The sequence below is a fragment of the Chroicocephalus ridibundus genome, chromosome 1, assembly GCF_963924245.1.
Source record: "Chroicocephalus ridibundus chromosome 1, bChrRid1.1, whole genome shotgun sequence".
Lineage (NCBI taxonomy): Eukaryota > Metazoa > Chordata > Aves > Charadriiformes > Laridae > Chroicocephalus > Chroicocephalus ridibundus.
In genome coordinates this window covers 202,958,807-202,986,412 of record NC_086284.1, presented here as the reverse complement: position 1 = coordinate 202,986,412, position 27,606 = coordinate 202,958,807, and the positions used below count along the sequence as shown (strand labels likewise).

Below are 27,606 nucleotides of genomic sequence, written 5' to 3'. Positions count from 1 at the left end.
GATTCCACCACTTCTTGGGGCAGCCCATTCCAATGTTTAATAAACCTTTTGGTGAAGAAATTTTTCCTAATACCCCTCCTAAAGCTCCCCTGCTGTAAGTTGAGACCGCTTCCTCTTTTCCTGTTGCTTTTGTTTTTTTTTAAAGTACAGTTCTGTTTTAAAGGTCGTACCATTTTTTGGTTAATAATTTAAGGTTTTCTTAACTATACAGTGGATTCTATGGACGAGCAATGAAGACAGGTGCGGAACTTCGGTTGATGATTTGGGGAAAGGTACAGCTGAAATATATAGGGATGAGGGCTAAAAAAGGAGGGAAATAAGGAAAAAGGAAGTCTAGAGATAAAGGTAAAATGGATACATGGGATTCAGGAGTGATCTGTAAATAGGAAGTAGAGGTTAGGAAATTAGTGTTAAAAGAGATGAAGGTTTTCTTTTGGTTTTGTAGTCATGCTATTATCAAGGAACCTTGGTATAAGAGCAAACTTCGTCATTGTTACTACTACTTTGTGTGTACCTCTGTAGATGCTCCTTCTGAGGTACCTCTGTGGCTATAGAAGGGGAAGTAAAAAGAGTTTGGTGCTTTGCTGTATCTAGATCTTCTCCGAACCTCTCAGTTTGGTTTGGAGTTTGGACCGTAAAATGAACTTAAATTTGTTGCTGCCTGATACTGTATGTTTTTATTTCCATATTTAAGAGCAGGCAATGATCTGCATATGCCAATTAATAACAAGGGAGGGGAAGAACTGGCATTACAATTTTTGTGTGAAGAATTCTTGCTGTAAATGATCAGCATGTTGGATAGGGATGGACTGTAAATAAGAAGGAAAATAAAATGTAATCAGTTATAGTATATTTAATCTTACTGTTGTTGTAGACATGGATAGGCTGCAAGTACAAGGAAATACAAGACTGAGGAATCTTTTGTTTGCTGGAAATCAAATAAGTCACTTCATATTTGGTGTGTTCTTATACTTTTTCCTTTAGTATTTGGCATTCTATTCTTTGGATTGCCCAAGGTATATGACTGAATTTGTCTTTGCTCATGCTCAATATAATCTTCCTAAATGGTTAGGTATTATACTGTCTTGCTACACTTATGCAGTTAGATATGTCTAAATATAGTTTGTACTGACAGAACTTTTATGTACTCTTGCTTTAACAAGGTGTCACCTTCACATCCTTGTATTTCTTCTTCTACAGGAAAGATATAAATTAGTTAATTTAAAAGGAAAACTACAGAACAAACCACGTCTTTAAGTCAAAAACATATTAGGAAATATATTTTTTCATTTTTTTTCCCCTATGTCAGGGTATTTTCACTTTTTCAGGGGGTTGAAGTGTTGTAGAAAAGAAAAGATTCTATTAAGGAAACTTATTGTTGTCAAATACAATAGTATTTTAAAGCTTCTAGACGAAAGACAGTTTCGTTGGTGTTATATGAAAGTCATCCTTTTTCTTTAGACTAGATTCAAGACTTGATAGACGCATTCACTTTGATATGATGGCCTTTTAGCATCTTGCTTCTTAATATCTGCTCTTTTTCTCTTCTTTTCTGAGTTTCTGCTGTGTTTTGATCCTAGTGCAGCATCTGGTCACTGTTTTGCTTGGATTTTGGTGATGTAGCCTCACTGTTCTCAGTGAGATCCCTGTGCAGCTGCTGGTGTGTTGGCTGAGCCTGCTGCCCAAAGTGAGAGGGGAAACACAGAATCATAGAATCTTCATGGTTGGAAAGGACCTTTGAGATCATTGAGTCCAACCACACACATGAAAAATCCCCTACAATCTCTGCCACTAGAGCATGTCCTGAAGTGCCAAATCTACATGTTTCTTAAAGATGGTGACTCAACCACCTCCCTGGGCAGGCTGTTCCAGTGCCTGACCACTCTTTCAGTAAAGTAATTCGTCCTAATATCTAATCTAAACCTCCCCTGCCACAACTTCAGACCATTTCCTCTGGTCCTGTCATTATTCACTTGGGAGAAGAGGTCAACACCCACCTCTCTGCAACCTCCTTTCAGGACTCAACAACATCACTTGTTGAGTGTGTATGTCCAGTCCTGTAAGGTTTTTCTTACTTCAACAGTTGTTGGTAAGCCCATGTTGGTTTGGAAAAAGAGCTACAAGTAAATATCTCATAAAACCATTGTTTTTTAGGACACTGTTAAGCATCTTTTGTCTTTACATTTTTCATAATTTTTTTAATAACTTTTTTCACATGATAGACAGTTGTCACAAAAAAAAATGTGTGAAGTCCCACAGATTGGTTTAGCTGGGTGTGGTATCTAACAAGCAGCTTTCAAGAGAAAGGAGTACAACATGAAGAATGAGAATATGGCATGGGATTAAATTTCAGCATTTAGACATAAAGTATCATTCTGTTTCTGTAACTGCGAATCTCATTTTTAATTAGGATCTGCGTAAGCATATTGTACGATAGGTCTGAGTATCTCTTGCATGTTAATATAAGGCACGTATCCTAAAAAGTAATGCTGAGAAATACTCCAGAGTTACCTTATCACACTCAGTACCTATTATCATAGGTATTCCTATGGATAGTAATTAGCCGGTATCCTATTAATTTCTTAGAATTGCCATATAATTATGATTTCATTGGAATATAATAAGACAGGATCATTGTTGTAAACAACTTTGTGCTAATTTGAATATATATGTGTGTATTAATTCATAATAGTTTCATTAGTTCTCATGAAATACTTCTCTTTTAACAGAAGAATTACGGAAATTGAGCTGGTCTGGCATTCCCAAACAGGTTCGTCCAGTTGCATGGAAGCTTCTTTCAGTAAGTTGTATTTTTTTTTTTTCTTCTTCCTTTGCATTTAGTAGTAATAGTTTTTTCAAGCATTGCAAATAATTTTGCTGGAGTTGTAATCCATCAGTGATATTTGAAAATGTTGTGTCTTGTTGCTGAATTGTGATGAAACTTCTGTTCTTTTGCTCAATTTCAAGATTAATTTGTCAAACCGAAAGGAGGGGAATGAGAAGTAGTAGTAAATCATGTCAGCTGTATATCTGTATTTTTCAGCCTGGCTTTCTATGAAAGAAAGGCTTATGTGATAACAGTGGCCTCTTTCAACGATTTTGATGGAATGGTGGAGAGTTCAAAGCCAAGTGCATTCTTACAGTTTTCTGGAAAATAGGCACACAGAAGAGGAAACGAAGCCTACCGGTGTCTTACGAAAGGCCTCATTCTGACTTCACATTAAAGTAACTACAAGAAAGGATTAGCACTGTACTGAAGAAAAGCTGTGATAGGATCTTATGGGTTTTTTTGCTGATTTTTCTGTAGTGGTTTAAGACTAGCAAATCCGAACTGCTGTGGTCAGTTACCTTGTGGCATTAGCTCTCCCGATGTCAGACCTGTGAGTCAGTTCAGGGAGACAAGCTAATTAAAAAGCTAATCGCTTTTTTGTAGTGTGAGTTTTTGGCTGGCTGAGCTCCCTGAACTTTGCCCGGTGGTTAGAGGATTTTGCAAGGGCAGTAGCTTGGGAGTAGGTTGACTGAAATACCACGGAACAGCACACGGAGGTGCTTCAGTCGGGCATCAGAGACAAGCTTGTGGGAATCTGGGATTCACTGGGTTTGGTGTTACAGAACTGGAGTTTTTTAATCTCTGTTTGCAGTATGTTTAAAAAGGTTCTTCTGCAAAAATACAGTGTATTCCTTGTAGGAGTATTTTTCATGTCAGTCTTTTCAACTATAGTGCTTGCAATGGCAAACAGTTGTGCATTTTAGCTGTTGTTTGTCTGCCTGTGCTTGCTAGAAGAACTTGTGAAGATGTTTGTATTAAAAAGAAGCAAAAATCTCATTCTGTCTACTCTCCAGAGGCTGTGAAAGACACTTTATCAGCAAATCTTCATGCATTTAAGAACTGTTTAAAATTCTGAGTTATACACACAACAGTTTAACACTATTGAATTTTTCAGAGAGTAGACTTAAATAGCTTTGCTTTTTATAGAATAATTCAGCGGGGAATGCGAAGTATTTACTTCAGACTGAGACTGATTTCCAGTGACTGAAAGAGTGTCTCTTGCTGATGAGTTGTACTAAATTTGCAGCTTAGTTCCTTCTAATGCTAAATGCAGATGCAGCTTCTTAATGGTGGATATTCAAATATCCTACTGTAATTGAAATTAAATGCAGTATACAGTTTATTTTAGTTCTGTTCCCAAAGTTGTTGTCTGAAATTTTGGTAGTGAAAAGAGCATTTTTTTTTTTCTCTTGAAGTTCAGGATGCCTGTTTTAAAACACTCGGAGTTAAAAAAAAAAAAAAGTCTAACTCAAAATTGCCTGTAAAACACAGTGAGCTAAAGCATAAGGACAGGTTAAGCTCTGAATCAGAGGACTGACAGGTCTAGAGAATTGGAATTATGTGAAAGTTAACTGCAGTCACTTTCTTACTTTTGCATAAGAGCGTGGACTTCCTCTGAGCTTCAGCTTCCTACCGTAAGTTGATTTTAGTTTATTCCTGAGATTCCCAGTCTAGAGAAATTCCTAAGTGTAGAGTTCTCTTGTTCTGTTGTTATAACCACTCCAGTTCAGGATCCATTCCAGTTCAATTCTTATCTTTGGCTGTCTTGCCATACCTCCGCAAAGAAACTCTCTTCAGGTTATTTTGCTTTTCCTTTAAGAATTAAGTGGATTTTTTTTTTATTTTTTGAGTAAGAGACTTCCAAAATTGTGGTGTGTTGATTTTTTTTTTTCTTGATTTTCTTTTTCTTTCTGTCACTAAATAGCAATATTTTGAAAGTTCTCAGCTTTTCTCATGTAATTCTTATGATGATTTCTTATCTACTAAGTGGTCCTCAATTAACGCATTTTGGAAACCCAAAGACAAGTCATTTGATAAACATTGTTTTTCTATGCTATAAGGCTGCAGCTTGTTTCATCTTCTTTCTGAAGTGGTGAAGAAGTAGTGCTTTGAGTATTTGTGGTCATAAACTCCATGATGCTTTTTTCTAATTGTAATTAATTTTTAAGTCACATTAGTTATTAAAACATGTTACCTGCTGCTGATGCACGTCCCAGGTAAGAGGGTGCGATGTGATAGGTCTTTCGTGCTATAAGGTGCACTGGGAGCTATTGGCGAAATAAATGTACAAAAGCAAAACTCCTTTCGTTAAAGATCAATTGCAAAACCAAAGAAGATGAGCAAACCAAAGCATAATTTAGAGCTAAGTTAAGCCTGGATATATTTGTTTTGGAATTATTCAGAAGTCTTACTTAAAAAGCGCAAACTATGACTTATTTGGGGAACTGAGTACAATTGGTAGTATCCGAGGCAGAAGGTGATTGTGTTGTTTGTAAAATCAGCGTTGAAGTTGGAATTTTTAAAATATGATTTAAAAAATCGAACAGTTGAGATAGTTATTACATAGGCAGTAGGTTAATAATGTTAACAGGTGTTTGATGAATACAGTTCTTCAAAGGGAAAGCCTATGAAAAATCAATATAATCAGGGATTGTTGGTGTTACGCATGTTTACTTGTAACAGTATATAAAAAAAAAAACCAACATGATTTATTTTAAAAATATAGCAAAAAGGGTAGGTATACTGTACCTAAACAGCAAGCAGAACTATTCAGACTCACTTCTCTTTTGAATAACAGAATTAAAGATATGGTTGCAAAAGCCTTTGGAGGAAATTAATGAATAAAAGGATTAAACTCTCCACCAATTTATTCCCTGATGATACGTTCAAGCCTTTCCAACTTTTAAAAATAAAACCTAATTTGTAAAGTGAACAGGAAACAAGACACGTCCAATTGAAAGATTACTTCAGTCTTTGAAACTGAATAATGGCAAAAAGACTTGCTGAGAAAATATTGGTATCCTTCAAACATTCACATTTGATCTCACAAATGAATTCTTTTCTAATGGAACTAAGATATCCTACAGGAAAAAAACCCAACTGTTGAGAATAAATGGAGGCAAAATTCAATATTTAACTTAATACAAAGCACTGGGACAGGATATTAAATGTCAGACTGAGTCTCAAGGCAAAAGTTAAGCTGGTGCAATTTGAAGTACCTGGAATCAGACGCAAGTCAGTACATTTTAAAAGATACAGTTTTGCCGAAGCAAGTACCTCTTAAGGTAGCTGGAACGTAATGTGGTTTGTACTTATTCTGTTGTCTTAAACCAAGACATTAAAATACATGGGAATAACATTTAAAATGGTTTTAATATAGAGATATGTTCAAAAATCTATTGATGTTTAGTATTTTTTATTTTTCCCTACATGTTGAGCAAAATGGACATTATAGAAATGGGATGCGATGTTGGATTGTTGCAGGAGAGTAATGGAACCTATATACCTATTTTTAGTGTGTTTAATTTTATTGTATATTTAGCAATTTTAGCATGTCAAGTTTACTCATTCCATTTTTGCTTTTAGTGTTTAGGACTGAATAAGTAAGTTGTTTTTGTAGTTAAATGCACAGCTTTTTATTAGTTACTTGCTGTGGCTATGGCTCACTGTATAAGTGCAAATATATGCTGCACTCCTAGAATAGTTTGGTTTTTTTCATGTTACGAGGATCTTTTTTCTTTTTTAAGGAAACTTAAATCTGACATAAGTTTGATTTCTCTGTTTTACTAATTACCATTAGTATGGCGATAGCTGTTATTGTGTAAGGAGAGCTTTTGTAATATTGTCAAGAAATATTTTAATTTGACTTGACTAGTGAGTAATACATTTATTAGTTTTTTCTTATATTGTCCTGTATGTCCAGTCTCTTTCAAAGCCATCTATCTTTAGAATTATTCTTTTGCAAAGTATTTTTCCAGGACTGCCATGTATGTAAAATATGAACTAGCTTTCTTTTTTGCAGTCTTATGGGATGTTGGTGTTGATTATTTGAAATCAAGCTGCTTACAAAACAATGTTAACTATTTCTGAATGTTCAGGAAACTTTTTGGTAGCCAGTTACATGAATAATGATCTTTCTAATAAGTGAACTTTTATATAAACTGAACATTTAGTAACTTTCATCACATCTCCTGTTGTAAAATGCTGAAATAGTAACCCGAGCTTGTTTTTTAAATGGGAAGTAGGCTGAGATGCCAGAAATGGGGATCAAACTGGACAAAAGAAAACGAGAACGGAATTGGTTTTTTGGAGGGGAAGATTGGGATTTTCACATATATATGAATGAGTTCAGTGAAGATCCATTCAGATGTATTTTGTACTTAAGGCAACAATGTATAATCCTGCATATATGAAACATGACTTCCTTAGTGTGTCCGTACCTTATGGAAAATAAGACACTACTTATAAATTGCTTTTGGGAAACAACTAAGGAAATGCCTAGCTAGTGTTCTTACATCTAAGAGCCCAGTCACTGGTGCTGTTGAGTCTTTTTCTGTGATGAAACTTTTAATCATCTGTTGAGGTGAAATGAAAGCTTGAAAATATTTATTTTTTCCTCATCTGAAACAGTGAAATAAAGGAGCTAGACTGTTTTTAAAGCTTTTGAATTAATACTCCGTTGTATTACAAGTTTAACCGTAATTTAAACACATTTCCTAATGTATATCATTCCTACTTGAAGGCAACCAAGATAATGTGCTTTTTCTTTAAAAATTTAATAAAATTGCTGTGATAATGGCCACATAGGAATGCAGAAATTAATTAACTTGTACAACATTACATTTATCTGAGCTTATTTGATCTGTTCACTTTGGGAGGCAAACGTCATCTTAGAATTCTTGATGAGAAATGGCTTTTTAAAGGTGGAAAAGCTTGTAACCTTTTCTTAAAAAAAAAAAAAGCTGATTTTAGTAAGTTGTTTGTATCTGAACTTTTGTATCAGTTGGAATGCTTAGAAAAATGATTTACTGAAGAATTATTCAGATATTATTCAGATCCACGTAGGACTGCATGGCACTACATCAGTTTATTAGTTTTCCTGTCACATGGAATCAAATTCCAGCAGTGCTTTTCGTAAAGCAAAGGGTAATATCCTTTTCATTTCACTGGTTTTTTTTTTTTTTAGGGCTATCTTCCTGCAAATGTGGACCGAAGAGAAAGCACTTTAAAAAGAAAACGCAAAGAGTATTTCGCATTTGTTGAACAATACTATGATTCCAGAAATGATGAAAACCACCAAGATACCTACAGACAGGTAGAACACCTGTTGAAGTGACTTCTACCTATAAGACATCTGTTAAAGAAATTAAAGAGATTATTTTTCAAGTTTGCTACTACTTTTCTCTATTTCTTTAATATTATTTGATAGGCAGTTCTCTAATAATTTTTTTTGTACATTTCAGAAGCAAAAATATGAAATATTTTGGTCTGAAACTCAAAATAGTGAAATTTTTTTTGTCAGCCTTAGGCATGCCATGTGTCACTGATGTTTAGTGCTGCCGTGGTTTTTCATTTAAGAATAGTAGGCTTTTCAAATCTTTCATCTCCTGCACAGATCCTCCTTCAAATGATGAGGGTGGTACAGGCAAAGTATAACAGTGACCGTTTCTTACTGGGTCTGTATTTCTGCTTAAGAAGTTGAAAATGTGTATGGTATGCAATAAACAGGTGTGTCAAACTTTCTTGCCCACCCGGATAAGCAGATAACTTTTCTTCCAGCTTCATATTAAAATGAATAGTTTGTATTGCTAAGTATAGACTAAGCAATCCTACTTTAGTCTGCCTTAGGACAGAAGAAGCCGAAATCTTTCTTTCAGCTTCAAGACTGATCTTTAGTACCAAGAAATATATATGATAGTGTCAATTGAACTAGACTTTACAGAAGCATAGTATGTATTTACTCATAATTATCCTGAGGTAATGAGTGTTGTCAATATGACTATAATTGCAAACAACCAAAATGTGATATACGGATCCTAAAATGTGAAACCGAAGTGTGTGTATATATATATTTTTAATTTTGCCTCATTGATAATTAACAATGACTTAAAGATCTGGCCGTATGTTTTGAGATACAGTAAATCAATGTTATTCCAAAAATAATGATACAATGGCAGTATAACTAATACTGTAAAACGATAGGATTGTTTTAACTATTGTTGTTTAAAAAGTGTGCTGTTAGTTCCCTTTACAGTATTCTTCTTTCTGTCTAATTAGATCCATATTGATATTCCACGCATGAGTCCTGAAGTTTTAAGACTTCAGCCCAAAGTAACAGAGGTAAGAATGATATCTAAAGAATTGGGGTTTTTTAGAAATCATTTTAGTAATGAATCTGATATCACAGCATTGGTTATTAGTTAATTTGACATCACTTGCTATTTTGACTTTGGAACTAGCTTTAAAAAGTCCTAGAAATGAGAATATTTAAGTATAGGCTAAGAATAACAGTGTAAATATGAGTAGTAAAATGAAAGGCACGTCATTAATCTACTGCATCAAATCTGTCAGTTTTTTTCTTCAGTCTTGTGCCTTTGAGATTGTTTTCCTTTTTTGCTTTTTATATGTTTTGTTAATAATGTGTTTTTTGAAGTAATCCAGAGCGTAGTTCCCGTGGTTCTATGTATTTGTCAAAATCATTCAGGGTCTGGAAGTTCTTATCATAGTCTTCTACTTGGGAAATTCCCTTTTTGTGAATTTGTTGTGTGACTGGTTTCTGTTCCTTATTTGATTTTGCTTCTTTGTTAGCTTTATATGTTGACTACACTATTTAAATTCTTTTACTACCGTAGTTACATATACATCAATTAATGATAAATATGTTAATCAAATTGCTCTATATTACTGGGTAGTTGAATCCCACAGGGACTTTTCATTGTAAAGTGTATAGGTCATAAACAGTACAGGTGGTGTGAATCATCCTCTTTCAACTATTTCTTATAATCGGTCAATTACTTCTCCTTTCTAGTGGTTCCAGTTAGACCTTCAAATGTACTTCCGTGTGGGTTCTGTTAGTACTGTTATAGAGCCACGCAGAACATCTTCTGATACTTCATTAGATGATTAATGCATCTGCATAAATTAAACGCAGAACTTTCCATTCTTGCAATTATTTGTTTAATGTAAATGCTCCTCCACAAGTACTGGAGAAATGGGTTTGAAGAAGTAGCCTATTACAGCTTTTTGAAGGAAAATGGTACAAGAGTACTGCTTTCTATCTGCTTTCTGCACAGTGGTGTTTTACTTGGGCTTTTCTAAGGATGAATCAAAGAGTAAAGTAAGAAAAATAAAGGGACAAGAAAGGAACTGTTAAAGAGAAATGAATATGATCAGTGTCAGTGTTGTAGCTAGTAAATGAAATGGGAAGTGAATATTATTTCGTGGAAAAAAAGGATAGAGAAAGAAGAACGCTCAAATACTTCTAAGAAGAAAGAAATATTTGAACTGTATCGGCAGTAGTCTCTTAAATTAATCTAAAGATGTATTTGCATTCAACAGAAAGTGGTGGCTTTTTTGGCGTGGGTTTTTTTACTTCCTTGCATTTCATGATTGAACTTTTCTTAAGGTCTCAATGAAGATCATCCCTGTCTCAAAATAACATGACTTCGGTTCAGCTGTACAATGATTGTGGTTTTGTAGTTCTTAGTTTGAGTAAATATACCCCAAAATGATGTTTTTTTTTTTCCTTGTGTTTTATTGAAGGAGAAATTAGAAGCTGTTAACTTTTCTAGTGTAAGAGTCTATATATATTCCTGTTTTTAAAGGAAGATTGCAAAGTACAAATCATTTCTTCAAGAGTGACTGCTAGATAGGGTATTTATTTCTAAATTAGCTGAACAATTTTAAAACCAGCTTTAAAATACAAATTCCAGGTAAACAACTTCTGGAGGATGTATTGAATGCCCTTTCTTTTAACCAAATCACTTGAATGAGAAGTCAAGTAGCTTAATAAAAATGATACTAAGAAAGATGGTCTTTGGAGAATATCTTGATGTAAAGTGATGAGATTGTAAGATAGAAATATAAACCTGTAGGATCTTGGACTAGTTTTGTCTTCTGTTTATTTGGTTATGTGTGAGACAAGATATATTTATATGACTGCTCTTAAGAGATGGTTAATACATTTCTTTAGACTAGATGCAGACTTGGTAATAGTTTGTAGGAAGACAGCTTTGTATTTACCATGGATATCTGCTTTTTTCCGTCATACAGTTAGAAACATTAGAGTAAACTTGTATTGATAATTAAAGAAGATATACATGGTCAAGGTTTTCCAACATTTGAAATGTGTATTTTTGTTTAGTACATTGGGGAAAGCATCCTATAATAAGACATAGAACAGAATTAATTACAGGATAGGTACAAACCCTTTTTGATTGCAGGATTAACTTGGAGCCAAAGAGTTCATTTGGGAATTTGGAGAGTATATTAATGTGAAAAAGATATTAGAGCAGTATTTTTTTACAAGCAGTCACAGTTGAAAGCTGAATTATAATTAATCTCAAAATGGCTGGTTTACTGAAAACGCTGTCAGTCAACTTCAGAACTCATAGATGCTCCCAGAATAAAACACTTCTCTTATTGCTTATGAGTAATTAAAATAAAAAGGAAATACTGTGTCTAGGTAACTTCTTGCTAAGTAAAATCTGATATGTCAATAGAACTTCAGTAGCAAATATTATTCAGTAAAGTTCGAGGACAGAACACAATTTCGGTTAATTTTGTGGGATCATTAATCATGTGAAATTATTTAGGTTTTTCCCTTTTAATTGTCTTTTGGCAGGTAACAACATTGCTCAAGCAGCATATACATTTCATGTGATTTACTGAGATTTTGTTTGCAAATATGTTTTTATTTATTTCTAGTTATTTGTTAAACTTGTCAAAAGGTATGTTTTTCTAATGCTTCCTTTGATATGTGCATCTTAAATACTGCATTAAAATGAACACATTTTAAATCCATACTTTTTAGACACTGTGATTGCTCTTGCAAGTAACATAGAATTACTCCTTAAATTAATTTAGTCTGTTGCATGGAGCCCAATATCCCTGCTTGCTGGTCCTACTTACATTTCTTTAGTTTGAATGTTTAGGAAGTTGAGCCATGTTAACAATTGTAATTGAGCCACATAAAGTAGGTGGATATACTTCTCATCAATGTGATCAAGGCATTGTCCAGCTAGATTGCTACTGCTTGCTTTTTTAAAAAAACAAAAACCAAAAAAACCAACCCAAAACCACAACACAATAATCCCCTCCTCCCCATCCCCCCCCCCCCCCCCAAAAAAAAAAAAATCCTTGTCCATACCCTATCCCATCCATCTTTCCTACCCCAACACCTTTTTCTTCACTAGTGAGTAGTAGGAAAAGGGGTGGAAAAATGATAGAAAGCTTGGAGGAATGAGATGTGACAGCTGATTAATGCTTAAAAAAAAATAAAAGCGTAAATCAGAGGTGTATTTTAATAATATTCTTTTACTTGGGAGTGAGTGGTCTTGAGGTACAGAAGAATAAGGATGTGAAAAGGGCGGATAGCAGCAGTTTGTGGGATAAGAAGAAATTTGTGAAGTATTTGAGTTATAAAGAAGTGATAGAGATCTGATTTACTTTTTACTGATCCTGAACTTTACAGAGTTGCAGGATCTTCATGTGTTAGATGTTTTTAGAGCTCCGCTGATCTCCTGACTAGGTGTGTGGGCTACCGGGAGGGTGGGCTTGCATATGTCCTTGCCTTTGCTCTCTGGTCCAAGGGAGCCAGGCCCAGCTTGCTCGTGTCATTTTACAATGACTAGTGCAAATGGTGCTGGAAGGGTCATAACGACCAACTTCTCCCTTTCTGGGTTTTTGGAGCCCTACTATAGCACAGCCTAATCCCTTATCCTCACAGGGGATCCCTTCCTACTCCCAGGAGCTCAACACAGACAGGGGCCTTGAGTTGCTCCCAGAGCTGATTCCCTTCTAGGGAGGGAGAGTTCTAGTTGCTGGTCCCAGGTGAGCAATCGTCACTTCCCCTTTCTTAAGGTGAGATGGTAAGAGCTATAAAGAAGAGAAGAGAATCGAGTGTGGGTCAAAGAGAAGCTTCAAAAGGTAGCATAGTGTGCAAGACTCATATTGTGGCTATTATGATGGGTTTGTGTACATATTTGTTTTTGATGCTGCAGAGTTCTGCAATAATGGTGGTGCTACTAGAAAGGACAACACTTAGAATGAGGTGAAGAGATTGTAGGCGACAGAGCTGAAAAAAATTCCTAGTCAAAAGACCAGAAACATAACACATATGTAAACCGCACAGTGTCTTCTGACTTCAACTTCCAGATGTTTACTATTCCAGGATTTTTGTTATTCTTGGTGGTCTCTTGAGTCTGCTTCTGAAGGGCTTTTCATTAGAGATAATAAAGCTGTTTTAATTTCTCACCTGAATTTGGTTTTTGTAATAAAATGCTTCATTTTAGAAAAAGGTGTTTTGAGTCTGATGTGTGGAAATAGCTCATTATTATATGTTCCTTTTTAAATCAGTTTTAAGTGTTTATTTTTTGTGTGAGTTATGTAGATCTGAGGAGAGGGGCAGGTTGTAGCGAAGACTTAAAGGTCTGTGAATAAATTAATAGTGGCCCTTAAAGAGGAGGAGAGAGGAGCTGTAGTCAAGTTTATTTTAAAGACTAATGGCTGTAAGTGTAGGTTTAATAAATTTGATAAGTGGATGTGGAGTAGTCTGTAATTTATTATCAATTTCTGCTCTATCGTTACCTGACTTTTGTTGAAATGGGTAGTACATGGCTGTGTATTTCCTGTCTAATCTTGCATTATATGGGAAAAGTCATTTCAAGGAAACAACACAATTTAAAAATAACTTATAAATTTTCCCCCACTTTGTTTCTCTAAGCAGGAAAAAAAAAAGCAGCAAATTCTCAAAAAGTAGCGAAACCCACAAGAAATTAGAAATCTGCATTTAAGTTAATGGATTCTTCTCTTTATGTATTTGAATGTAATTCTTATTGTTACCATGAATGAGAGAGAAATTCAAAGGAGAATGATTGGTGATGATATCTTGTGAGATGTAGTAGTTCATAGTAGAAAAGTAATTCCAGTTTCTGGTTTGAAAATCAAGAAGCGGGAAACTTTTGGGAAAGTGACCTTTTTAATGAGTCCTATTTGAACACAGTGATGAGTGCTGTATAGAAGCTTAAATCAGGCTGCCTTTCAGGTATTCAGTGCTCATTTTTTTCAATTCAGAGCAGTAAATGAAACTTCATGAAAATGTGTAGGAAATTGAAAACACTATTTCACTGTGTATTTGTTGAATTTCTGATTAGATGCATTTGGGGTATTAAATCTGGTGTGCTAATCACTGAGTTGATCCTTCCTGCTCAATAATATTAAAAAAATGCAAACAAAAAACCCAATCAGAGCCCCCCCCGCCCCTACATCTTAGTTTTCATACCTGGATTTTAAAAATGGTTTGAAATCCGCAGGCATCTCAGTTTCCAATGCAATCTATGTATATTATCAGGTTCTGAGGAAAGGTTATTGGTACAATTTTGGGGGTTATTTGACTTGAGATATGCCTTCAGATATGGCTTCATGAAAAGCACTATTTTTATAGTTTTTATAAGGAGTATTTTGATAGCTGTTACTTACTGAATTACTGATTGTTTTGGTTTGGTTTTGTTTGGGTTTTTTTGTTAGTTTCTCACTGCATATTTTGTAACTCCATCACAACACGGGTGTTTTGTTTAGCCTAGTGCCTGACTGCATAACACTATTCTATATTCAGCAATTGCTCTTTGAATATTTTTTTTTCTAGTCACCTCTCTGATACTTGTTTTCAAGGAAGTTATTTGTGTTTGCAGTACGTTAAATGTCCTTTATTTGAATTGAAACACAGAATGATAACACTGATAATACTGAAAAACTAATGTGACTGAAACTAGAAATGGCAACTGGCAGAAGCGGGGAGGACGGCTGTGAGCTACCCAACCTGGATAGATTTGCATTTTCCAATAATAGTAAAAATATGACATAAACCAACTGCAATTTCATAAAGGTATAATTTTGTAAAATGTGAAAGCAAGCTGTAAATGACAGAACTTAAGGTCTTTATACAATTGATAGACGATGAAACCCCACTGGCTATTGCTTGATGGGCAGAGGTTGGTGTTTGCTCAGTTTAATATGCAGCGCATATTAAAAAACATGCGGTGACAGGACTAGCACCAAGAAGAATTTACAGCTAAAGGAAAAAAAACATCTTGGCTAATGAAAACAAGAGGCTTTTATGGAGAATTTGGTAAATGAATACCTCCCTTTTTGCCTAATCTTTGCCCCAAAACTGAGCAAAAACTGAATCGTAATTGTAGCTGTAATGGATCAGGCGTGAGCTCCATTAAGGCCTGTGTTTCAGTGCCCGCCAAAGCTTTTCATATTTATTGTTGTTGACTGTCTCTCGTGTTCTGTGGATTTTCAGCATGCCAGCTAAACAGAAAACATGGAGATTAAGGAAAATTGAGTCTCAAAAAAGCCCGTGGGAGAAGGGGAGATGTTGGTGTTTGGGACTTGTTTTCAAAGCGAAAAGTGCAAATGTGTTTCAGCTTCAGGTAGCTCATGTGGAAGCCTGTGATGGGACTTTCAAGCACCTGGATGCGAGTCATATATGCCTAGACCTTTCCTTACTTAAAAATGAGTGTAAGAGGGCTTTTAAACTAAACAATATGATTTTACTTAAACCAGTGTTGGAATAGTTAACTTCTTAATCCAGCAAAAACTTGAAGTGAAATTGAATTGAAATATGCTTCATAAACTGAATTTCCTCTGCCTATTGCGTCCTTTTACGGGGTTTCTGGAAGCCTGGGCATTCATTGGCTTCTGGAGTTGCAGTAAACTGTGCAAGCTCCTTGGAGTCTGTTCTTAAGAGCGACGTAGTCCTTTGGTTTGAGCTCTTCTGCCTCTGCTCCGCTTACCTGCCTCTGCAGCCTGGCTTCTTGGGCAGACCTTGCAGGGAAAGGGCAAAGCACACAGCAGCTTTCACTCTGCTGCTTATATGCAGCATTTTAAAGACGTGTAGGATAAAATAATTGAGAGGAAATATAGCTTGTCAGAGACCTAAATTGCATCAGAGAGATGTTCTGTGATTTCCCTGCTCTGTACTCTTTCCATGTTGTCCTTCCCATGATTTGATATGATGTGGCCTTAAGAGCTCTGGCAGATCGTAAGCAAGGTACAGTTTGCAGAATTGAGGGGGTGAGGTTATGTGATACGGCAGGCAGTTGCCTTATTTCTACGTTTCCTGATTTTTTTCATATTTTTTTTTTATTAATCCGTGTACATGCTTCTGAAGTCTAAAACCCCACACTGCAGTATTAGGCAAGCTTAACTATTACAGAATCTCTTTTTATGGACATGTTATTAAAAAATCTAAGCTATAAGAATTACTTCTTTCTGTTACTTAGGAATAAATAGAATACTATATTGATGAAATACTTGTTTCAAAGAGGTGAAGAATCATGGGAGGATGTTTTAATATTTCTGCCTCTTGAGAAAAGAGGAATTTTATATTATTGGAAAAGCTCCAGTGAATAAGTGCTACTTTGTTGTAACTGCTGTAACTGAATTATATACTAGATTGGTTTTATCATGTGCTAATACCCTGAAAATGCTTCTTTTTGAAGAACTGAAAAGCTTACTTAGCACGGGAAGTTAATTATGAATACCAGTCTTCATTTATGCTTTTGTATGCATATTTTTACACTAGTAACTTGATATTAAATTTATCCTTGTATAATTTTCAAGTTTAAAATGTGCTTCTCACTTGATAAATTATCTGATAGTCTCTTTAACTCTTTTTCAGATCTTTGAAAGAATTTTGTTTATCTGGGCAATACGTCATCCAGCCAGTGGATACGTTCAGGGCATAAACGATCTTGTTACTCCTTTTTTTGTAGTCTTCGTTTGTGAATATATAGGTAAGATTTGTCTGAATACTGAATCGTGAATTGGTACTGGTTTTGGAACAGTCTCTTCGTTTTAATCTGAGTAATGATTTGAATTAGCTAATCAAAGCATAATTTGATGCATGATTTTTATAATACATTTTTGTAATTATAAATCTGTATAGTTCTATTTAAATATATACTGAGAAGCAATCAGACTGTAAGTAGTCAGCGGAGTTCAGGAATCTTTCAGGTTTATTCCAAAGAACCTACCCCCCAACAAAAACCAACCAAACAAAACCCTCTGTGGAAGTTGTAGGCAGGGTTCTCGTTTGTCAGATCTGAAAGCAGGAGAAAGAAGCACGATCTAGCATTTGCTTCGTCTTGATTTCTAGTTAAGAAGTGTTCACCACTCCTGATGCTCTTTGTTTTCTTCACAGGTGCTTTTATTCTCCCTTTCTCTCTCTTTGTCTCTCTTCTAATTCATGGTTTTTGTGAAAACTCTAAATTGTACATATGAAATGAGCAGGTGTTTAAAAAACCAAAGCCAGCCAAGAACCACCACCCCCCTACCCCCCCAAAAAAAAAACCAAGAAAGAAAAAGCCATGAAAGAAAAAGGCCTTTTAAATGAGTGGTGGGGAAATTAAAGTAGAGGGAACCTATTAAACTGGATCTGTGACTGAAAGAATGTCAGTCTGAAAATTAAGGCAGCAGTAATCAAATTTATCTGGTAAAGAGCTCTGCTTTCCTGGGGCTCACAACATTACTAACAAAAGTAGCGTAAACAGCTGTATTTCTGTTGCCTTTGTGGCCTTATATTAGAATATATTTTTGAAAATTTTTTATTTGGCAAACTCTGATATCGGTTAAATGCTCATCTTTTACTAGTATATCATTCATATCTTAAATTTATATGTTAGTCTTTATAAACATTAAGAGTATGGCTTATCCTTAACAATAATTCATTAATAATTTGGATATAACTATGGATATAAAAAGTAAGGTTAAACAGAAAAAACCAACAGTCTTAATATGGCTTGAATTAAAACTGTTTTACGTCTGTTTCTACTTGTCGTACACACGTATGTGTGTTGTACACACACATATAATGAAAATACACAGCGCTTATATGTAAACTTGAGCAACATATCGTCTGGCTACTTCAGTGAGGCTGTGTATAGTGGATCCTTCCTGTCTTCTCTATGCGAGATACCCATTGGTGTCTTAATCCAGATTGATTAGATTTAATGAAGGACAGATTATCCTTGAGTGGATGATAGACTATCCATCTACTCATTTGCATGGCAACACCTCTCTTGCTTTGTTCATTTCTTGTTTCATAGGGGGACATTTCATTGCTAAGCAACTAATGAGAACTACTGCTGCTTTCTCCCTAATCATCTCTTAAATAGGGTAGAGGCCTACTCCTGAGAGTACTTGCAGTTTCTGCCTTTTACTCCCTCATTTGACAGATAATGAAAATGTTCTTAATGATCCTAGAACAGTAGGGTCTCTAGTAGACTTTAGGGTTGTTAATTGAAATAAGAAGTTCAAATGAGATGTGATTAGAGAATTGATATTCCATGTTAAATAGACCGTTTAATTAATATGGTAAATAAGTTTGTCTTTACTACCAACTTACATTTGGAGACCCTGGTGATTGTTAATGTATTTGCCAGTTTGTCAGTATTTTCGTATTGGAGAGCATTGCTCTTCCAGTAAGTGTCCAGTGAAGAAAGACAAAGCTCAAAAATTAACCACTGTAAAAGATATTTTGCCACTGACCACTGAAAATGTACGAAACTCAGAAACCTGTATTCTAAAAGCTTGTTTAAAAGCTAATATCTATATAACAAGAAAAGTACTGAAATGAAGGTATTTTCTTCAATATAGTAGTTGTCCTGGCTAAATGTCACCGTTATAACTGCAGTTATTTCCCTGAGCGGCATATAAAAACTTACTAAGATTTGTCTTTAGCTTTTTGATTTGTGTCTTTCTACTCTATTGAAGTTACACTGAGTGATGCGTTCAAGTTAGAATGAATAAGGGTGTGCATTTTACTTAAAATTGAAATAGGGACATTAAATTTATGAAGTACCTCTAAAATACTGAGATTTGTAGTAAAATTAGAGAAGGGTTAAAACCTCAGACTATGAGTTGTGCTTAAGTAATTTAGATAGAAAGAAATGCAGAGTTGCAGAAGTTTTCCTAGCAAAAATGTTTAAGCTATTAGTGTATTTAATGTTTACTGTAGTAAAGCTCTATATTTACCTTAGATTTTTACTCTTTACTTTTAGATTTTAAGTGAATATTGGTTTGTACATTTAATTGCTTTATTTATTGCTTTAATTATTGATTTTTGTATTTTTTCTCAATTTAACTGAAACCTTTGTGTTGCAGTTCTGGGTCACTTGCGTCCTGATCCATGTAATTTAAAGCGATAATGCCTTTTATTTTAGGTTCTTTCTGTAATTAAAAAAAAAAAAAGATAGAAGTACTAAAGGATTTGAAGTGTTGTTAAAGAACTTTTGAAGATACAAATGACATGTATGGAAGTGATAGTTTCCTTGCCTAATAACATTTTTTTCATTCAAATCTGAATACCAAAAAGTAGGTTTGGGGGCCTTTATAAAAAGGACTGAAGTCATAGATGATTTGATGGTTTAGTATGGATTGAGGTACCTAATTTTAGCACATGGGTTCACACATTTTGAATAGGTTGAGTGACTGATTGTAGGAATTGAGTATGTTAAATGTTGAGAACGTTCTTTCAACCTTTCTAGCAGTGTAGGTATGATGAAAGTGTAATTTGGTAATGTCTCATTAGTTCCCCACTCTGCACTAAAAGTAGAATACTGTAACATTTTCAGCAAGATAAAACTTGGTTATCAAACCAGGCCAGGAGAGGTACAACTGCAATTAAAGAAAAGCTCAGGGGAGGGTAAGTATGGTCTGATGCTGGAATACAGAAGATTCAGATTAGGATTTCTGGTCTAAATTAGGAGGACGAGGAATTTAAACCTTGTTTCTCATACCAGGTGATTGTGTATGTTGATCTCGACCTTTGGTTTGTGGGTTTTTTTTTTGTTTGTTTTGGCGTTTTTTTGTTGATTTTTTTTTTTTCTCTCCATGAATAATGCTAGAGATCTATAAGGTTATTCTGCTATAATATAAAAGCTTCTTTGGAATTTCAAACACTAGTGGTAGGGCAAAACTATTTTGTGCTTGCATCTAACCTCCTGCATGACATAGCACTGTTACAACATATGTTAGAACAAATGCTAATTACTGTCACGGCAGTTTTTCTGAAAACTCTGCGTCTTTGTAGCATATCAGTTTGTGTTGAAATGAATCTTGTCCATGTAGATGAAATTCCAGAAGCATTTTTGTTAATGAATAAGATATACCACATGACTGCTCACTGTTTGCTGCCTTAATGTGGAGAAGCTCATTTTTACACTGGATTGCAAGCCCTATTGCAAGTTGCCACATGTGTTGCTCTCTTTATACACCTTCCTGTTGCTCTGAGTTCCTGTTGATTGTTTCCAAATATTAAGTTGTGCTGCACGATTGCTTGTGGTTTCTTGTTGACGGAGTCAGCTACACTTCAGTCCATCTGACGCTTCAGTCCATCTGGCATTTCAGTGCTACATCTGCATCTCAGTAATTCGCTGGGCCACGTGTGTCTGTATAGAACTACAGAGAGGACCTGGATTTATTCACCGTCCAGAGAGGTGAAAGTGCAGGAAAAGCACCATCATCGTAAGGAGCATGTCAGGCCGTTGCTAAGTGGGATGGCTCTGTGAGATCCCTATGAGACCCCCAGCAGTGCTGGATCAAGAGGAAATTAGGAGTTTGTAGGAAGTCAAGGGCAGAAAACGAACACTATCGTAGCACTTCATCATTTTATGTTGGTTAAAGAATGTCAAGAAAAATGAGGCTGCTGAAGACAGGAATGGCGATTGAGATATTGTCTGCAATCTTCTTGCAATAGAGGAGCTTGAGACAATTTGAGGACGCTCACAAGAACTCATGAACTGAAAACTTTGGAAAGAGGGTTCTTACCCTTGTAAGTATTTCTCTTGTGATCTTAAATCCCTTTGTAACTATCTGTTACTTAGCGTCTTTTAAATTGATACTGCCATGACTTTACGGAATAACTAATTATTCCAGGCTCAGATCTTAATGGGATCGGGAGGGGATTTAGTCCCAGACCAGTGTTACTGTGAGAACATAAAGGTTCTTTGGTCCTGGAAAAGCCAGTCTGTAGGCAGCTCCCTCACTTACATTTCTTTCCATTGTCTCTCATGTGTCACAGGAAGTATTCCTGTCCTTAAAATAAGATTTCATACTGGTTATTGTGTTCTTTTCTTCCTTTTCAGCATACCTGCTGAAAATAATTAAATTTAAAACTATTCAGTTTTTTTTTCCCTAGTTTGTTGAATGCTTTAACTAAAATTATTTTCATAGTATAATTGGAGTAATATTTCAGAGCATTGTGTCATGGCTGTATCTGAGGTAATTCTTCAGTGTGTGTTTATAAAATATGAAAAAGTTGTCAATTTGGCAGAGTTTTTTTTAAGAAAAGAGTTGTAGTTTTTATGCAATAAGTAAATCTGTTTAGAATGTCCATAAAACTGAATTTCTGAGTGCTGAGGCAGTAAGCCGGAGAGTAAAGAGTATCTGACTCCAGAGAGCTACTAGAAGATTCTTCCAATACTGACAGAATTAGAAGGTAAAATTTTTTTCAGCATGCATTATTTCCTTTACAAGACTAAGCTGAAATCTTGATTGCTGCAGTATGTAAAGTAATTTAAGATAATTAATCCTGCTATCTAAGTACCTAGACCTTTCTTGTTCAGTTCCATCAATTCACTAGTCCTTGGAGAATTACGAATAGGGCCCATGCATAGGGGTTTTGAGGAGATAAAGTGGAAAAGTTGTAACATGTTTGTAGTTAATTCTACTTCGAAGAGACTGAATGAAACTGAGGGAATGACAAATTGTTTTGATAAATGGATTAATTGGGTGCTTCTCTTCCTCTCAGGCTCTTCATGTGGTTGGAGACTGATACAATCATCCTTGCCGTCTCCTGGTTTACCAGGAAAGAAACGCTGGAAAACAGCAGAGAGTGCTCAGGAATGTGAGACACTTCTTCAGTTTGAGAGATGAAAAGATTTTGTTTGCAATTGTTATATGCGCTTGAAATTTTCTGATAATTTTGGCATTACACTTTGTAGCAAACTTCTGTTGTTTTAATGCTTTTCTTTGTTGGAATAAATACATGTTTTTGAAAAATACTGTATTACAATGTTTTTATTTACATATTTGCTTGAAATGATTTATCAAAGTTATACAAATTAAATCTGCATAAAAGCACTGACATTTTAACATTTTCTTGCAACCTGTCAAAGTATTAAGAAAATATTTCCTCGCTTTTTAAAGCTGTTGTAAAACTTGCATGAAAAACTATTAAAAATAACTTAAATCACTCTTCTGTCACAGGAAAATTCAATGCCACAAGTTCCATTTGATCACATTAAATTTTCTCTCCTTAATGCAAATCTCCAGTAATGTAGTTTCCACATACAAAAGTATATGTCAGTGCTACTTCTTAATAATTTCCATGATGTTTTGTAGTAACTCTCCTGACATTAGTGAAGTTGACTGAAATTCTCATAAATCTGAACAATGTTCTATGAAATATTGTTTGATACTTGAATAGGATATTATTATTTGTGTGATTTGGGTGGGCAAAGGATGAACAAAGCTTACACAAAACTCTTTTGAATTAAAGTCTTGAAAATACTGTAAACCCAATTCCATCTTCTACATAAGTCCAGAAAACATCATACGCGTTGCTTTGGAAAAGATTTGCAACACACAAGGGCCGCTTAGTCATCTGAAACTTTTGGCTTGCCTGTCAATTCTCTTTGAAGTGCTCTTTGCTTTCGCATATTATGAAACACTTAAAAGTACATATACATATATATGTGTGCGTGTATATATAACTACAACATGGTGCAGAAATTGTTCAGCATTATCTCAGCTTGCTGTGAGAGAACTGCCGTTCACTTTTTCGATTTCTAGGAGTATGTTCCCCCGCTCTCACCCTGTTGATGTGCCAATCTATTCTCCAGTGAAAATATTTTGAAAGTGGTGCAGAGTAGCTGAGGAGAGGGAGGACTTAGAGGAGTAAGATAAACAGCATTTGAATTTGGTTTTACACGCTGATGATTCCTGCTTTGCACCATGGAAAAGGTGGAGAAGGTCCAGAAGTAAGCAGAGACGTGTGTGTGCCCGTGCACGGTGCTGAGGACTTGGTACTTCTGTACCAGTCTTCTGTGCTGTGTGGCAGCACTGATTGTGACTGCAGTGGGAACGCAGCTAGAAATGATAGGCGCTGAAAGAGAGTCCTAACAGGGTGTTTCCTAACTCATTATTGAATAGACTTTGTGGAGCTAAATCGTATTTTATCCTGTTTGTTTCTTGCGATTTGGCTTGTTGTGCTTTATTTAGGAGTTTCCTGAGACCCTTTTATAGGTCTCATTTCCTCCTTACATCTTTTGTTTTATACCACCTGTCAGATTCCTCAGTTGGAATTCAACCAATTTCTTGCAATTCCTTAGTTGGAATTCAACAATTTCTTTTTGTGCAGAAAGTAATAATTGCCCTATATTTAAGTCACTGCAATTTTTAGACTCCGATGTTTATAGTCCTGTTATGATTGATCTTTCTGAAGAAGCAGTGTATTCAGAGGATTTGCAGTCACTTTAAAAGACATGCATATGCTGTAATTCAGAAGGTCCTTGGGTTGGGTTTTTTTTATTCATTTAAATATTTTTGAGTTATTGTAATGAAAAAAACCCCAAAGTTTCTCCAGGTAAATTACATTACATCAAAGGAGATAAAAATATAGAACTAAATTTTAGTGCTTTAAAAGAACCTTTAGCACTCAGCTAGATTTTATTTTTAATTTGAGACATACATTAAAAAAATGAACACTTAAGAAAAATGAACCATTCACAATGTCTGAGCAATTTTCTTTATTAATATATAATATAGTTTTTCAGGCCTAATTGGGCAAAGAAATCTTACTATTTTACATCCTTCTATTGGCTTTAATCAAGGAAGAGAATCCACGTGAAAATAACTAGCAGTGAAGTGTTTGTCAGCTAGCAGTGCTTGCCATATTATACTGCTGTGTCTAGGGCTGGTTAATAAAGCAGTATATTTGGAGGCATTGCAAAAAGAACTGTAAGGAAAATGTGGATAGTACTAAGAGGACATCTCATGCTTGGTTTATTCAGCATTAGGGAATGAGAGAGCATGAAGGAGGGCAAATAAGTCTGCAGGACTTGTGGAATGGAGAGAATTGATTAATAGGGGGCCAGTGAACTATAAATTGCCTTTAATAACTTGATCCTTCTGTTTTTGTGTTGGGATATGCATTTTAATTATTTACCTGGACAAATTCATCTTTATCTTTCAGCGTGACTTGTTGGAATATTAATTTTCTTTGGTTGCAGTTTGACTAGTCCTGTAGTGAGCATTTTGTTCTGGCTTAGGGTTACAGAACTATTTTGGTTAAGGCCTATTTTTTCATGTAGTTATAATAGTAAAAGCCCTAATGACTATAGTTGAGCTTTACCCAGGTATGCTCTTTGTGTGTGGCTTGTTACTGGCAGAATTTATTCCCTACTGTTTTTCCCTAGTTGCTTAACCTACTTGAAGTCAGTGGTGGCATTTGGTATCAAATATATGAGTGACTAAGAGAGAGCCAACCAAGCTCTCTCTTAGTCTGCTTTAGTCAAAATGAGGTGATTTACTTATTTAATGAGTGGATTTTTAGCTAATTGTACCAAGCTAATTAGTGGTATTGTCACTTCTTGGAGTATAGTAACCTTGAGAAGGTGTCAATAATGAGCAGCTGAGCACACATCTACGAGTGACTGACTGGTGTAGTTGGGTGATAGTATATTGCTACATATATTTTACTCATTAATATATTTGATTCCCAGTAAGGGCTTGGAACTGTGTGAGCTGGATTACTATGTGCTGTAGAATTCATCTTCTTCCAGATCCTGTGTGCTGTTTCAAGAGGTTAGTGTACACTGCCTGTCCTGGCTTCACTTCACTGCTCTTTAAACTTGACAGTGGAGCTGCATATTTGAGTATTTCCAAATCACGTTTAGTTGGACAGAAGAGGGTTTACTTGCCACATGCTGAGATCACGCAGCTAAGTCAGGGCTTGCTGCTGTCAAAATTGGTCGCTTTGCTTTGGCTTTCCCAACCCCAGACGAGTGTTCCTGTCTTCTCTCTTTGGTCAGCATTGGCTTTTCTCTGGCACAGTGGGTCAGTTCAGCTAAACTGGCAGGAAAGTAGCCCCATAATAAAATGAACAATTTAATTTTTCATCTCTCACCTCAAGGAACAGAGATGAGCATCCATACTGATATAGGGCTAGGAGCACATTAAGGAAGAAGAAAGAAGCAAGATCTCTGTTGATTGCCCAGTAGCTCTTAGACTGCTTTAGCTGTATTATTAAACTGCAACCTCCTGATAAGTCTTTGTGCATTCCACTTATTTTTTTGCTTAGCAAGTAGGAAGAACTCATAAAAGCATCTCAACAGACAGATGTAGGGTATGCTAACCTCCTTGCCTAATATTTTTACTTTCGAGTATTGTCTTTAATGGCTGTGATTTATTATGGGACAATACTGCTTTACAAAATCAATCCTTCTCTACCTCTGTGTTCACTTTTGTTCTCACTCTCTTCAATATACTGTCAGATTTCCGAGCTAATTATAACAGTTTGTCTGAAACGTTGGATGCATGGTCGCATCCAATAGACTTCTTGGTGAAAGATTTGACTGACTGAACAAGTTTTTATCAATAAATGTGATAACCAAGCACTGTGAATATAAGTTTTTTAGTTACTAGTTCCAACTTCGAGGCTAATTTAAAAAAATAAATAAGTTAAAAATTGATACACAAACTTCTTTAAGTCCCCCTGAAAATTCCTCTGAAAGGCAGCAAAGCTTAGGCTTTTTCGCCTTTCTTTGCTCATCATGTGTAGAATTGTTTTTAATGTTACTTCTCTCATGTTTTCTATAATCTTATTTATTTTTAAAGTAGTTCCATCGATCTTTGTAACCAAAGTGTTTGAAGTCATATCATACTGATGGGATGGAGAAAATAAGTCATCTTCATGACCTCCATTGAAACAAAATTAAGTTCTTGAAAATCTGTTTGCTTAACCACACAAATTGCAAAATCAAAATAAATCTCATGAATTGGCACATATTGCAAGTTTGAATAAAGCGTGGCCTGTGTGATAGTGTGTCTTCTTCAGTTTGATTGCAGAAGTATAGTAGTAATAGTGCTGAGTATTTAACTCATAAAGGTGTGTTAGTGGAGGAAGTAGAATGTACTCTCAGCTTCGCTATCTGCCAGGGAAAAATTAACTTCTTTTAAATAAAACTTTTTTGTGGATACTTTTAAAAAAGGATCCTATCTATCTGAAGTGGAATAAGCCTAATTAAAGTTAGATTTCTCTGGCTGCGGTTAGCAATTGCTGTCAGAAGTGAAAAAGAGACATTAAGATTATCCTAGTACGTATATCCAGCTGTTTAATTGCCTGTTATTTTTAGCTCTCTATCTGCCAGAAAATTAATATTTTGAGTAATGGTATTAATTGCTCATAGTGTCTTATGAGTTTCTGCTTTTTTAAAAAAAAAAAAAAAAAAAAAAAACGAAAAAAAATGCCAGACCCTGAAAATTTAAGGGTTATTAGTCTTTCTGATTTTTTTTAGGCTGTTAAATAGTCTTCAAAGAAAGGGCAATCCATATAACTAAAGCACAGGTTTTTGAATGTTAATGCTGAATGGAAAAAAAAAAATGCGTATATGAAAGATGCCTGGGATGGGGAGAATCATTAACAGGGAGTCCATTGTCATGTTGATGTAAAACTTAAAATATTTGCAATTTTTTATGTCAGTAGTTACCAGGGATGTCAGAATTGATCTAATGAAACCAAAGCACCGAGTATGTTTTAAGTCCTAAAACATACAGAAGGAAAAGCTCAAAACCCATGACCTGTTGAAAATTAATGTATTCATTTTTACTATTAAATGTAATAATAGTCTTTCGTACTCTAGTAATCAGCCTAAATTCAAGTTTGGATGATCAGGGAGAAAGAAAAGTGTCACAGTTGTATTCATCTACTAGAGTTTTATGAAGGTTCTCTATCACTGTATCTAATTTGAAACAGTTTGTTTTCTATTTTCAAAGTGTAAAGTAGACTCTGCTGAATCTTAATAGTATTGTGGCATTGCTGTGTAACATTACTATTTACAGTGTAGATATTCATGGTATTTTTTGACTATTCAACCAATTTTTCAGATAATGCTGTCTTTGATTTTTATGGTTCTGAACTGTTATATATTCAACATACTTTTGTGGGTAAATTATCAAAATGTTATGCAAGATGATGGCTTGGTTTAGAATTTTTCTTATGAGCTTTTATTTCATAAATAAGAGAAGTACATATTTGCTTAAGTGGTTTTTAATTTGGAAAGTATTTGCTCTATTCCTTTGTGCTTATACTAATTTCATAATGTCTTGAAAAAAGGGGAAATAATATATTTGTCTAAAAGCAATTCTTCAGTGTAATCTCCCAGATTAGTTTATGTGATGCAATTTGAGCCAATTTTTATAAATCGAGAAGGGTAAAAGGAAATAGGCTTTCACCTGTTCTAAAAGCTATTCCTTACCTTTTGTTGTTCCGA

At 35.1% G+C, this 27,606-nt stretch overlaps 1 protein-coding gene across 3 annotated transcripts in view; it reads left to right on the top strand.

The window, feature by feature from the left end:
- Positions 1–27,606, top strand: part of TBC1D22A (TBC1 domain family member 22A) — a 180,896-nt gene that overhangs the window by 26,700 nt on the left and 126,590 nt on the right. For all 3 annotated transcript variants that reach the window (XM_063323378.1, XM_063323377.1, XM_063323379.1), the window contains 4 exons: positions 2,730–2,800; positions 8,016–8,144; positions 9,107–9,169; positions 16,734–16,848. In XM_063323378.1, coding sequence (XP_063179448.1) covers positions 2,730–2,800; positions 8,016–8,144; positions 9,107–9,169; positions 16,734–16,848 — 378 coding nt within the window. The remainder of the gene's footprint in view (positions 1–2,729; positions 2,801–8,015; positions 8,145–9,106; positions 9,170–16,733; positions 16,849–27,606) is intronic.